Source organism: Halichondria panicea, chromosome 1 (genome assembly GCF_963675165.1).
Source record: "Halichondria panicea chromosome 1, odHalPani1.1, whole genome shotgun sequence".
Classification (NCBI taxonomy): domain Eukaryota; kingdom Metazoa; phylum Porifera; class Demospongiae; order Suberitida; family Halichondriidae; genus Halichondria; species Halichondria panicea.
In genome coordinates this window covers 1,628,772-1,642,801 of record NC_087377.1, presented here as the reverse complement: position 1 = coordinate 1,642,801, position 14,030 = coordinate 1,628,772, and the positions used below count along the sequence as shown (strand labels likewise).

Below are 14,030 nucleotides of genomic sequence, written 5' to 3'. Positions count from 1 at the left end.
TTCTATTCGTTGTTTGTTTAGGGAAGAATAAACAGGCACAGCCTGCTCAGTTGTTGCCAGGTGTTGGTATAGTTAACAACATCTATGGAGTGGGTCATGAACTTGGCCACCTGCCGTTCTTCGACATCTGTACCACCTTCTTTGCCCACTTTCGTGGCAATTGCCATGCTATTAAGGGTGGGTGTTATCTGCAGCAATAGACAGAGTTTGTTGCAAGTGAGAGCAGAGTTATGGCTATGCAAGTGATGTGCATTGTGTATTCATTAAAACAAGTGTTAGTTCAACTCTTAAATTAACACTTACAGCAAACTTTTTCCCAAAGTTGTCTCCCAGTTTGGTATGTTCAGCTCCGAGGTGAGTGACCTTCCCCCCATGCAGCCGCAGTTCTGAACACTAGATCTGTCTCCTCCCCCGGTGATTGGTCTAGGATAAGCTTGTAAATCCTCTCTGGCATAACTCTATTCTGGCTGCCCCATGTGTTGTGGCCGTCATGTGTTCCCAGACTGACACCACCTTAAACTCATCCTTAGTCTCTGCACTCTTTAGCTCACTCACAGTCATGTTTACTACAGCTCCCTGGCGCTGGTAGTTCGTATATACACAAGGTAGCACATTAGGAACCTGGGTTATAGTTGGATAGATGCATAATGTAGAAGGTTTACCGTCTCAGCATTGTGCAATCTCTCTCCTTCAACACTTCCTCATAAATTTCATGCCAGCAAAATTTAAGGTATAGGTTAGTACTCCTGCATGAGGGACATAATTATACAGCTAATACACTCAAGCCCAAGGCGTAGCCCAAGCAATAAGTAAGACTATTAGTGTAGTCATAATACTAATAATTATATACCACAATTTATTGGTTACAGATATGCTCATTATTATTGTTGGCACACATGGCGGAGGCATCTTATATACCCTTGTATGGTATTTTAAATAATTTTATGGTCGCTCGCTGCAACAATTTAATTTTATAATTTACATAATGCAAAGATAAGCTAACAGAATGTGTGCCTTATACAGTCATACAGTTTCTAGTGAAGTAATCTATGTGTAGCTTTCAATGCCTGTAACTGAAATCAGCATTGAAGTGAAGTGTTTTGATGTTACTCTTCGCAGTGTGGTCACGATGAAGTACAAATTCTTTCTATTCACATTCAGTGTGCAAATATAATTATAATCTAACAATCTGTTCACTTTGAGAAGTTGTTGCAATGGCACCAACCAGGCCATTAGCTGTTTTCTCCTCAACTAAAAATTAGTAATGTTCGCTTGTTGCTTGGCATGACTTAAGTATAAAGTGACAATGAAAGCAAAGGTTGCAGAATATGGCAATGGTACATCGAGTCATTCTGGCCGTGTCAACAGACGTCTCCTGATTATTGCATGAAGTGCAGACCGAATGGAGTAATTATCCAAAAGTAATTTCTTTTTTGAATACACATCTGAAATCTATATATAACGAGTGTTTCAAGCATGCGCTTGCTAATACCTTATGCTTTCGCTCAAAAGTATTAGAGTGTTACAGAAAAGGGAAAGTTTCTTTATACAAATAGTTTATAATTATTTTATTTGCAACAACGAATTGATAATAATTATGAAATAAGACATTGTACATGGGTATAATGATGAATGTAGGTAACGAGCAATAATGACGTGTATATGTGTAGAGGAAGATTAGAAAGTGTAGCCATTATTGGGATACACAAATTAAGGGAGATATAAGGAAATGGACAGAAGCACATACACACAATATCTCCGTTTCAATTCCTAGAGAAGTTTGATCCTGTACTTGTCAGGTTGGTTTCAAGTGCAGTGGTAAGGTGTCACAACTCAGCATGGCATATATAATGATGCGCATGCGCTTGAAATCAATGTTTAGCATTTGTTTACCTAACGATCTTCATCCAGATGAGTTTGAGGCTGTACTGAATGATCTTCACCTTGAAGAAAGTTTGTGTCAAGAACGAATTTTAGTTGAGGAATGTTTAAGGAAATTAACGACCTTTCCAACAGTATATAGTTTTAATATTATTATTGCTAGGTTAAAACTATTGTGTTTTATTGTCAAATCTACTTAAGCCATACATTAAAACAACCATTAAGAAAATACTTATTATAATAAATAAGACTCATTATAGCTAAATAAATTCCTAAAACAACGATTTACAAATGAATCGGTATAACAATTATTATTCAATTCAATAAATAATATGTTAATACAAAAATAGTGATAGGAAACGTTCGTGACAACTGAGTGAGACAATGGTATACAATGTTAAATTAGAAGGACAGTTTTAAATTAATTAGCCCAAGGAATAGTTCTTCTTGGTGTAACATACTGGACTCACAAGTATAGCAGACTGATCACTCTTGACCACGCAGAGTCCACCTATATAATAGTAAATACATCATTGTTATTGATATTAATTATTACCGTGTATTATCAATCACCGAGAGGATATCCAACAATGACGCCACTTCTATCCATTCGTCTGTTTGTTTCGTTTGTTCTCGCATGTCAAGCTTGCCAGTTTAAGGAATTTCTGTAGGAAAAAATATATCCTTAGAGGGACAGTGACAGTGTTCACCAGAAAACTAGACACTTCATGTTTGTCCCTCACCTCTCACATCATCCACTTGGTGTAGTCACAGTCATACCTATTAAATACCTATTAAAGCCTTATAATTATACTGTTGAGAACATTTCATGTCTGTCCCTCACCTCTCACAGAACTAGAAGTATCATCATCCACTTGGTGTAGTCACAGTCATACCTATTAAAGTCTTATAATTATACTGTTGAGAACACTTCATGTCTGTCCCTCACCTCTCACAGAAGTATCATCACAGTCAGATTTATAGCAGCAAATGTCCAGCATATGGTAAGGGTGTTCTCTTTTCTTGGAGCACATGGTTTCACAGCTCTAGATCTACTGAGCATGCGCAATCTTGGACTTAGCATAGCCACGCCCACAATTTCATTTTAGTTTCTAGGTCCTCTAATATCTATGGTTCTATGCAAACTTGTACATTTCCTTACAATGTTCATGATTGTATATAATTTCACATCACTCATGCTATTATAAATGGATTGTTAAAAATATTGATTGTATATAATTATATGTGTGCCTGTGTTAGAACAAATATTATTATTATTATTGTTAAATCTAAATTTATATATTGTATTCTAACATGCTGCATGATAGAGTTTCAAATATAATTTAATCAAAATGAGTTTGTTAGTTTGATTTAAGATATCAATAATAGATTCTATGTAAATTATTGTAGAAATAAAAGACATTGTGTGATTCTACAATAATTATTTTAAGTTAAAACCACATATACTGATTATTTTAACGTTGTCTTTTTATTTTACTAAATATTAAGTTGATTCAACTGTTTAAGAATAGTGTTAAAACGATTATGCAATGTAGTTTCAAACAAAATTTTTTGCAGTGAACAGTATAATTTTTAACAACGATCTTTCCATAATAATAACGTAACACAAATTAAATGTAAACAACAAATTCTATATGAGTGTCATTCTGTGCCCAATGTCATGCTAATTACTATCAAACTAAAAAAACATTTGCAATGTGAACGTTGCTAGGATTGCCAGGAAAAGAAAAGCGCGAAAAAGCGAAGAAACAAGAAATTCGGCGAGTGCATAACTCCAATCCGTTACAACTTCATTCACATGTATACTGTTTCAATTTTTTGTTCGTTTTGTGCTTGGCCAATCCTTCAGTAATTTTTATCATATAATTATAGTGAATTTTTGCAACCTATATAAATAATTAATGTTTGTGATGTTTTCCCTTACAGTGTTGAGCAAACATGCAAGTGTTGGATGTGTGGGTGGATGATTGTGAATTCAGTTATTCGTGGTTCATTTGTACCCAACTTGTATTTTTGTAGGCCACTCGGCTGTACATGTTCATGGCGTTGTAACGGATTGGAGTTATGCACTCGCCGAATTTCTTGTTTCTTCACTTTTTCGCGCTTCTCTTTTCCTGGCAATCTTAGCAACGTTCACATTGAAAATGTTTTTTTTAGTTTGATTCCCTTTCTTTTTCAGTACAGCAGTATTTTTATACTCTTCAATAATGAAATGTGAAATGCCTAAGAGGAATGTCAAGAAGCAAGAGAAGTTCAAGAAGAGAAGAGAAGACAGGCCATGCAGACTGGAAAATATGAACACATAATTCTTATTACAGTGTTCATTTATCTATGCATGTTAAATACTAGAGTGTATACTTCAAAGTGCAAAAGCATGGAGGCCTATCATGGTAGATCTAGCCAGTAGCATGATACCTGAGTTGAGAATGGAGAGAAGTTGGAGAAAAGGACTAGGTTTGTGTACCGATCGATGTCACAGCCGGCCACGCCCATCTCATAAGTTTTTTTTTTTTTTTTTTTTTAATTATAATACTTATTGCAAGTGAGAAGATAAAAGACAAAAGACAAAACAAAAAAACAAACCAAGAAAAAACAACAAAAACATGTGACATAATTTTATAAAGTTCCTGGGTGAAAACACATGTTTCAGACCGATAGCACCCGGCCTTCTTGAGTTGCTAGGTCAATAGTGCCAGTGTCTAAGGCCTTCCATGGTGTGGTGGTGGTGAATGACTTCCTAGAGCCTCTGATGCACATAATCTCTGATCTTATGAGGGAGAAATTTAGCCTACATCTCATCCAATTCAGAGTTGTGCTGTATGTTTTGTCCTGTTTCTCTGCCAGCATTGAAGCTAGTTTCTTGTAGACAATATCTGCAGCCGGACCCATACCTCCAGCAGCAGAGAAAACATGTTCGACTTCTCTTACACGCTGTTCATATGCTCTCTTCTTCTCCATCTCGTTTCTTCTGTAGCTCTGGGCCATGGTGGAGCGGCGATGTTGCCATGTGCGTTGCTGTGGCAGTCATTTAAAGATGGCGGAATTGCGTAGGTAAGAAAAGTGGAGCCTGAGAGGTCATCTGCCTCTTGGAAGCGGACGCAATTCTGAGAAAAACGCCCATGGTCCGGGTTCTAGTCGACTAGAGTCTGTATCTAGAATCTTCTGAACATGTCTGTACAAGGAGGAAATGCTTTCCAAGAATGTTACTTACTTACTTATAGTCAGTCAGACGAAACGCGGTGAAATATGAAAATAGTGCAATTTTTCAAATTAGTAAAACCAGTAGGTTTTACATAGGATTGGCAGTGGGTTTGCCCGTGTTTAGTGTTTAACAAGATCGTATTACTGTTCATAATTATTGTACAGATATCAGCTAACAGATGAGGAGGGGGTTTCACCAAGAGCTAAGCTGCAAACTCAGAACATTTATAACAAAGTTGGCCACCATTCCCAAACTCCCTCCCTCTGTGAAGGATCTGAGATATTATGACCAGCTGCTCCACAATACTCTGTAGGCGTACGCCGCACCGGACAAGAAGTACGAGTTAGGATAACGCCCCCTCACATGCAATGACTAATTCACCTTTAACTAGCGAATCCATAATTATGCATTTTGCTCATAAAAGTCATTGACTCTTTCTTTGTTGCTATAATAAACATTATTTATCATAATTATTATTCATCTGTGTGATTAATGATCTTTACCAAACAAACACATTTGAGGGCAGGTAGCCTCGACTCCAGCCCCTCGAGGCTAAGGGCAGGGCTGCTGACTTTGCTTGCATATAGTCTGCTATGCATAGCTTTGCATGTCTATAATCACCAGAAAGACAAACCTTAAGTTTTACTGTCGGTGTAAGAATTCTGCTGCTTATAATAATTAATAGCTTGCACTTCCTTAACAATACTTGAACCATCTACGTAGTTAGACCATTGTAGCAATAGGACTTCACAACAATAAAAAAATACATTTACGAGTGATGGCAAGGCATTGTATCAAAAGGGCCGGGAAGGGATTAATTGCTTTAGGTATAACAGCTATATACTTGTTTTCCTACATTTGCGTGAGCTGGCAATACACATAGTTTCTAGATGTCCAACTAAAAGTAAAAAAGGAGTTCAGCTGGCGTCCTGACCTTTAACTGGTGTCTCAGCTATGAGTTCCTAGCCAGTACGCGGTATCAAATTGCGTGAGCTGGAGTCCCAGCCAGTATACGCGGTAACTGCATGGAGTCCCATGAGCTAAGTGCAGGCTGGAGTCCCAGATAGTGAACAAGTCTACTATACAGTATTATTACTGAGAACTTTGGAAACGAAAGATATAGGCATTGCCGGAAAGCAAATTACTGTCCGCAAACCTCAAGAAATAGGTATTAAATAAACACTAGATCTCTCGCTCCCTCTCTTTATCTGTGATGATTAAACTAATTAAGTAAAAAAATAGGTAAACAAAAAATAGCTGGTGTCTTGACCTTCTGCGCAAGCTAGAGTCCTAGCCAGTAACTGGAGTCCCAGTTAAGTCGGAGTCCCGACCAGTGCACCAATACAGCCGACAACTTTAGAAACGAAAGTTATTATATAGATGTGCGCATGCCGGAGTCCTGACCATCTACCTCTCGCTCCAAAGCCCCAGTAACAGCACAAATGTAAATGTGGCCGACTGCAACAGAAGTAAGGATCTAACATGCTTGTGTGTTAAGTAGTTTTTGTGTGGGAAGGATACAGTCTATATTAAACAGATGTCCGAGCAAATGGTATACGGGGGGAGGATTGGAAGAATGAGGAGGTATAAGCAATCTTAATTAATAGCATGCACTGTAGATCTATATGTTTGTTGGTCCAAATAGTAATCTCCCTTCCTCCCGCGTACTGTCATGCTTACACTAGTAACCTCCCTTCCTCCCTCGTACTGTCATGCTTACACTAGTAACCTCCCTTCCTCCCGCGTACTGTCATGCTTACACTAGTAACCTCCCTTCCTCTCGCGTACTGTCATGCTTACACTAGTAACCTCCCTTCCTCCCGCGTGCTGTCATGCTTACACTAGTAACCTCCCTTCCTCCCGCGTGCTGTCATGCTTACACTAGTAACCTCCCTTCCTCCCGCGTACTGTCATGCTTACACTAGTAACCTCCCTTCCTCCCACGTACTGTCATGCTTACACTAGTAACCTCCCTTCCTCCCGCGTACTGTCATGCTTACACTAGTAACCTCCCTTCCTCCCTCGTACTGTCATGCTTACACTAGTAACCTCCCTTCCTCCCGCGTACTGTCATGCTTACACTAGTAACCTCCCTTCCTCCCGCGTACTGTCATGCTTACACTAGTAACCTCCCTTCCGCCCGCGTATAATATTATACTGTCATGTTTACACTAGTAACCTCCCTTCCTCCTACAGAATATATTGTCCCTGTTTATTATGAACCAAGCATCCAAGTTTGTGTGCAGTTGGCCGGCCATGCTATATATAGCTCCATAGCAACTACATTTGGGTCGTGTACGTTGTTAGGCAGTAAGACTATTATACTGCATATGCTCGACGAGGGCGTGGTGTGCAAGTACTCGTTGCAATAATAATTATAATTATAGGGAACATTATTTCTATTTGTGTGAACAGTAGAATAAACTATTATTTTGTATTATTACGATGGCACATGTCATTTATATTGTGTGAAATCGATTGTTTATTGGCTACAACCATAATACGCGCTGTATATACATTCATTAAAATCAGCCGAAGAGTTTGCTTTTGAAAATAATTTGTGAAAAAATGAGGAACAAAATTCTCATTGTCTAAACTTAAAAATAATAGAAGTTTGCTATCACTAACAGCTATATACAGTCAATTGCAATTTGCAATGTCTCTTATTAAAAGTTCACTACTTTCAGTTAATACATGTACTGCATGCATAGTAGGTCCCCATAATCATCCTGGATATGCTGGAGGGGCTCCTCCCCATGCAGACAAGTACGGAGCAGGGGGTGGTTGTCCAGTGGGGTACGCAGGGTACAGAGCAGCGGGTTGCTGTCCAGTAGAGTAGGGGGCTGGGGGTTGCTGTCCAGTGGAGTAGGGGGCTGGGGGTTGTTGCTGTCCAGTGGTGTAGGGGGCTGGGGGTTGCTGTCCAGTGGTGTAGGGGGCTGGGGGTTGTTGCTGTCCAGTGGTGTAGGGGGCTGCTGATTGAGGCGGATACATATTCTGAGGGGGGGCCTGGTTTGAATATTGGGGTTTGGATTGCATAGGGTAGGCCGTATCTTGTGCTTTTGCTGCATGCTGGTGCAGTTGACTTGGCGATGATAACAGTTGTTGATCTAACATTAGCGACTATAGGAGCTCTGGTTGCTGGGCGACCAACATGGCGTCTCTTCCGGTTTGTGAAAACACAGAACAGGAAAATAAAAAGGATCACAACGACAATGATAATAGGAATAGTCACTCCTGTGCTGATCGATGTTATGTTGGAGGATGTAGTTGGACTTGAGGATGGGGAAAAAGGGGAAGAAGGGGAAGTAGCTGCAAAGTAATGGAATAGTAATTTATAAGCTGCAAGAATATTCAGAGCTATAATTATATATAGCAGGTCTCATTGACTGTTACCTGCACCGCACACCAGGGCCACATCTTCTGAATGAGTGCAATCTTCCACTCCGATAGTGTTAGCAGGACAATTAATGAGTCTGCTCTCAGTTCCTGAGCAACGAAGTTGATCCAACCATATAGAAACTATAGACAGGGGGAAATAATTATCCACAAATATTGTACAAGCTTAAAATTTAATTGAAGTGTACACAATAAAGTATATAATACATCATGCATGGATGAACCAAATGGCAAGTTAGTAAGATAATTATATAGTTAACTCAATGATGAGTTTACGCACTGACTCACCCTAGCGTTCTAACTGCTCCGTATTGAGTGTAGGTTGAGAATCCTAGTTGACGACAAGCCACTCTTGCATCGTTTGGACTGAAGCTATCATCACACACTGTCCCCCATTGTCCACTGTAATAGACCTCCAGTCTGCCAGAGGAGCCTCCTGTTCGGCCTGAGTTGTCTATCAGCCTCAGGTCTCCATCTGATACAATGAATACAGCGAATTTAACATGTCAGGCTATTAACTTGTTATAAATTATACATTTACTTATAATTGCACTGTGATGTGATGTGATGTGTATAATATGTATACATTAAAAGAATACAATTCTAGCTACGCTGTCTGTCATGCATTACTTAAAAAAAGAAAATTAAACTGCAGCAATGTGGCACTATTAATTCGTACTCATCTATTTAACTTACCCGAAATACAGAATAAGGCCACATCTTGTGTGTGGGTGCAATCTTCCACTCCGATAGTGTTAGCAGGACAATCGATGAGTCTGCTCTCAGTTCCTAAGCAACGAAGCTCGTCCAGCCATGTCCGAGTGGTTGATGATGATTGGGAGAAACTATAGGGGGAAATGATCACAATAAAACACAATTGCAATAATTATAGCTGAAATCACTTTAAATACAGTGACACTCACCCTAATGTTCCTACTCGTCCATACTGAGTATAGTCTGCGTACCCCAGCTGACGACAAGCCACTTTTGCATCATTTGGACTGAAGCTATCATCACACACTGTCCCCCATTGTCCACTGTTATAGACCTCCAGTCTGCCAGAGGAGCCTCCTGTTCGGCCTGAGTTGTCTACCAGCCTCAGGTCTCCCTCTGACAATGAATACATGTCAAGGTGGCTACTGAATTATTGTGCATGGCTGTATACTTATGATACATTTACATGCATGTACCGTATTACTAGAATATTTTGCGGATGAAAAACCTTTGCGAGTGAGCTAAATCAGCAGAAAATTTGACTCTTTGCGATCTGTGATTTGGCAAGGATCGTTTGCATTTACTAGTAATAATTTAGGTTTTGCGATTTTATTGTTGCGAATTGATCAACCCTCACAAAATTCACATAATTTATGTTAGTTACTCGCAAAACATTATTCTAGGTATACTTGTACCATGATGTGTATATAATTATATGTACATTAAAAGAATACGATTCTGGCTACGCATTATACTTACAAATTAAACTGCAGCAATGTGGCACCATATTCGTACTCATCTATTTAACTTACCCGAAATACAGAATAAGGCCACATCTTGTGTGTGGGTGCAATCTTCAACTCCGATAGTGTTAGCAGGACAATTAATGAGTTTGGTCTCGTTTCCTAAGCAACGAAGCTCGTCTAGCCATGTCCGAGTGGTTGATGATGATTGGGAGAAACTATAGGGGGAAATGATCGCAATAAAACACAATTGCACTATTATTATAGAAATCACATCTATAATTAATTGCAGTGACAACTCCCCGTAGATAATTTGGGTTTGCAGGGATGGCAAAATATATATAACAGCTGAAAATGGTTACTTTAAAAAAATGTCAGCCGTTATTTCTGAGCATATAGCTGTTCATGCATGGCAACTTGTAACTTGCTCTGGCACCAACTTAGCTATTTATAGAGCAACTAAGGAAAGGTAGCTTGAGCTAAGAAGGTACTCCAGCACCCGTGCTTCAACACTACATCATTCAATATATGCACTATGCATGTGCACATCAGTAATTCTGTTGAAAGCTAGATCTAGAATGACAGGGAGGCTGCCCCCCACTGTCTACGGCCCTGCACTCACCCTAATGTTCCTACTCGTCCATAATTAGCATAGTCATCATACCCCAGCTGACGGCAAGCCACCCTTGCATCGTTTGGACTGAAGCTATCGTCACACACTGTCCCCCATTGTCCGTTATAAAACAACTCCAGTCGACCATTGGGACCTAACCCAGTGGTGCCAGAACTATTCACAAGTCTCAAATCTTCATCTAAAGTAATATATATATAATTATATTGAAAGTGTATAACATCACTCACTTATTGCACACACTAATCCCACATCGTCAGAACGATCACAATTATGAATTCCAATAGAATTGTGTGGGCAGTCATCTAGTCTAGTTTCAGATCCAAAGCAACCAAGCTCGTCCAACCATATCGGTGTGGATGCTGACACTGTTAGGGCACTATCGTAAAAATATCGGTGAGTGATACAAGTTAAAATCAACTAAATTCACAAACCATGATTGGTATACTTACTTTCGTACGACCCCATAGCCTATGTAACCTAGGAAACCTAGTTGACGACAAGCCACTCTTGCATCATTTATACCGAAGTTGTCCTGACACACTGTCCCCCATTGTCCATTGTAATAGACCTCCAGTCTGCCAATTCTGGTATCTGTTGAACCAGACGAATCTATCAGCCTCACATCTCCACTCAATTGTCCTGAGGGCACAAAATGAAGAATTATTGCCACTCACGGCTAGAATCCATAACATATTAATTGATGTCTCTGATTCTCTAGCTCACAGCTGGCTTGTTATAATTATGTCTTATTAGTCAGTGTGCAGCTGATATTGGCTCATAATAGTGGCCAGTCAGTATTCCCCACATAACTGTGGTAACTAACAATTAGGGACAAAAGGTGTGAGTTAATTATGAGTAGGCCAGTCAGTTATTCCCCCCTCACACCATTACTGAAAAACATGATAACTACATAACTGTGGTAGCTTCCAATTACTCAGAGGAAAAGCATGGAATCAATAGCTTTATTAATATGACGAAAGGTGTGAGTTAATTATGAGTAGGCCAGTCAGTTATTCCCCCCTCACACCATTACTGAAAAACATGATAACTACATAACTGTGGTAGCTTCCAATTACTCAGAGGAAAAGCATATGGAATCAATACCTTTATTAATATAGGAAACTAATGGAATGTGTACGTTCCTGCATGTATATTGATAAATATTTTAGTACATCAGAAGTCTTTCAAGTTTTAACCGCTGAAATAAATATAAGTAGCTTCATTGACATTACTAACTGCTACACAACACTTTTGATTTATTTTAGCTAAGCGAGTTACTTTTGCATGGTGTAAATTTTCGTATTTTTGTATTGTAAAGTGTCATACGAAATTTAAAATGGAAAATTATTCTCAGTTCTACGTCACTATCTTGAGCTGTACGAATATTTAGAATACGAAGTCTATACGAAAATTACTCGCGATACATAATTATAGCAATGACACAAACATAACAGGACAGCAACAATACCATGCAGTAGAATAATTATTAACAGAAAACGTTGATTCTCGCTCACCGAATTCCTACCTACATGTCTAACCAACTCTATGCAGAAACAATCATCGATCATACAGAGTAGAAACATTTAATAACAGAGTATAGTATAGAAGTATAATTATTATTATTAGAAGGGAAATAATTATATTTTACTTTCATTATAATTATGATACATATGTAATGCCAGAGGCATAGCCAGCTCACCTCCAACAGCCCAAACCAGGCTCAGGACAGTGACTGATTTCTACAGTAAGCAATTCATCATGGACTAATGCTTCTTGCAATTCTGTATGAAAGTCTCTAGGCTACATTCACTACTTTTATACATGCAGACCTAGTCACATGCAATTACTGCACATGCGCGTTAAAATTATAATTATATCCTCGATTCCAGGCCGCATACTGCCAGCTAGCTATAGAGGAATATGCAAATTATCACGAAAAGTCGGTCTCAATGTAGCCTCCTCCGCAGCCTCTCCTTTTTCTGTTCTTTGTCATAGTTCAATAAGATAAAATACGGGACTAATTGGAGGAACAAAGAAAGAAAGAAGGAAGAGACTAAGAAAAAGGAGAGCCTGCCTTGCTAAGTCGCGTGACGGTAGACAAGTGGTAGACGAGTGAAAATGAACGGGAGCCTGACAGAGCAAAAGCTACAGCATGCCTACGCATTACAAACTCTAAATAAAAGCTGTTAGCATCGTAGATAGTAAGCCAGAATCAACATCGTAGACAAGGGCTTACCTAGTAAAGACTAAAGAGACTGTTAATATCTAAATTTAGCTCAGTTTTTTTTCCTGAGTTCAGAACAGACCCACTTGATTAGTAGATATAATTATTACAGCAGTATAGTCTACTCTACTCTAGTCTTTCATACTTCCTCTACTGACTAAAGGTCTCACGAAGGCTGACTCTACTGCACTGTACTGTACTGTTCATAACAGATTATGTTCCTGGTAAATGCGCTCCAAGTACTGTGTGGGAGGACAGTTATTGAGGTTTTCTCTCGCCCACGCTCGTTAAAATTTGTCTATGTCAGTAGGGGATCACGCGACTTAGCAAGGCAGGCTCTCCTTTTTCTTAGTTGCTTCCTTCTTTCTTTCTTTGTTCCTCCAATATTTCTCTTCTGTGACAAAGAACAGAAAAAGGAGAGGCTGCAAAGGAGGCTAGTCTCAATGCACTGTTTACCAAAAACATAAAGCTTTGCCTCCATCTTGTTTGCGTATTTCTTTCAGAATATGCCAACTTAATCAGCCTGAAATCGAGGCTGCATATACGTGTTAAAAATTACCGGCATCCATGCAGATAACATGTACATGCTTAGCAGTTTTGTATCAATTAATGTAACTATTGGCATTCTACAGTCGACATTTCTACCAGATATACCAGATATACCATGTGTATATCAAAATCAGAACACCGAAAATAGCGAGAAAATTAAGCTGTAATTATGCATGAAACATCAACTAGATCTAGATATTATACATGATACTAATTTGCTATCACTATACAATTGTCAAGTGTTCAATATTCTTTCAGGTACTCCGTCTAAAGTTTTAGTTAACAATCACTTCTAAGTTGGTGGGCAGGCATCTTGTTTATTTGCAACGGTTACATCTGTCACCGCAGCAGTGTTAGTGACTACGGTTACGGGAGTCCTGCATGTGAAGCGTGCTGCAAGGCCAACCAGGCAAATCCCTTTCCTTATTAAACCAAAGATAAACGAGATGACAGTCACAACTACAAAGATAATGATGAAAGGAAAGGCCACTCCAAGACCGATCGAGACGTCAGATGATGAAGAGGAAGTAAATGCTGCATAAAATAATTTATTATGGTGTAACCAGTATGTATTTCAGGTATATACACACGAGTCATTGAGATATTTGCAACTTAATTCCGAACTAATAGATCTCAGTAATGCACAATAATTATAGTGATACTATT

The 14,030-nt window shown here is 39.0% G+C and overlaps 1 protein-coding gene and 1 long non-coding RNA gene across 4 annotated transcripts; both read right to left on the bottom strand.

Annotated features, from left to right (window-relative positions):
* Positions 1 to 2,177: 2,177 nt before the first annotated feature.
* Positions 2,178 to 3,124, bottom strand: LOC135333522 (uncharacterized). 2 transcript variants are annotated; one of them, XR_010393950.1, is made up of 5 exons: positions 2,831 to 3,124; positions 2,726 to 2,777; positions 2,625 to 2,661; positions 2,438 to 2,546; positions 2,178 to 2,392 (listed from the first exon to the last, which is right to left on the bottom strand). It is a non-coding gene; the product is annotated as an uncharacterized LOC135333522 (long non-coding RNA). The 2 variants fall into 2 exon arrangements; XR_010393947.1 differs by having other exon boundaries at positions 2,455 to 2,546.
* Positions 3,125 to 7,581: 4,457 nt separating this feature from the next.
* On the bottom strand, positions 7,582 to 12,432 carry LOC135331453 (scavenger receptor cysteine-rich type 1 protein M130-like). Of its 2 annotated transcripts, XR_010393009.1 has the most exons (10): positions 12,291 to 12,432; positions 11,041 to 11,230; positions 10,819 to 10,956; positions 10,580 to 10,769; positions 10,027 to 10,175; positions 9,424 to 9,610; positions 9,197 to 9,345; positions 8,789 to 8,975; positions 8,498 to 8,623; positions 7,583 to 8,413 (listed from the first exon to the last, which is right to left on the bottom strand). XR_010393009.1 is itself a non-coding variant. In XM_064526612.1 (9 exons), the coding sequence occupies exons 2-9, from the start codon at positions 11,054 to 11,056 to the stop codon at positions 8,584 to 8,586; spliced, it is 1,056 nt and encodes a 351-aa protein (XP_064382682.1). In that variant the 5' UTR covers positions 11,057 to 11,230; positions 12,291 to 12,432; the 3' UTR covers positions 7,582 to 8,583. The 2 variants fall into 2 exon arrangements, 1 of the variants encoding a protein (XP_064382682.1); XM_064526612.1 differs by having other exon boundaries at positions 7,582 to 8,623.
* Positions 12,433 to 14,030: the final 1,598 nt, after the last annotated feature.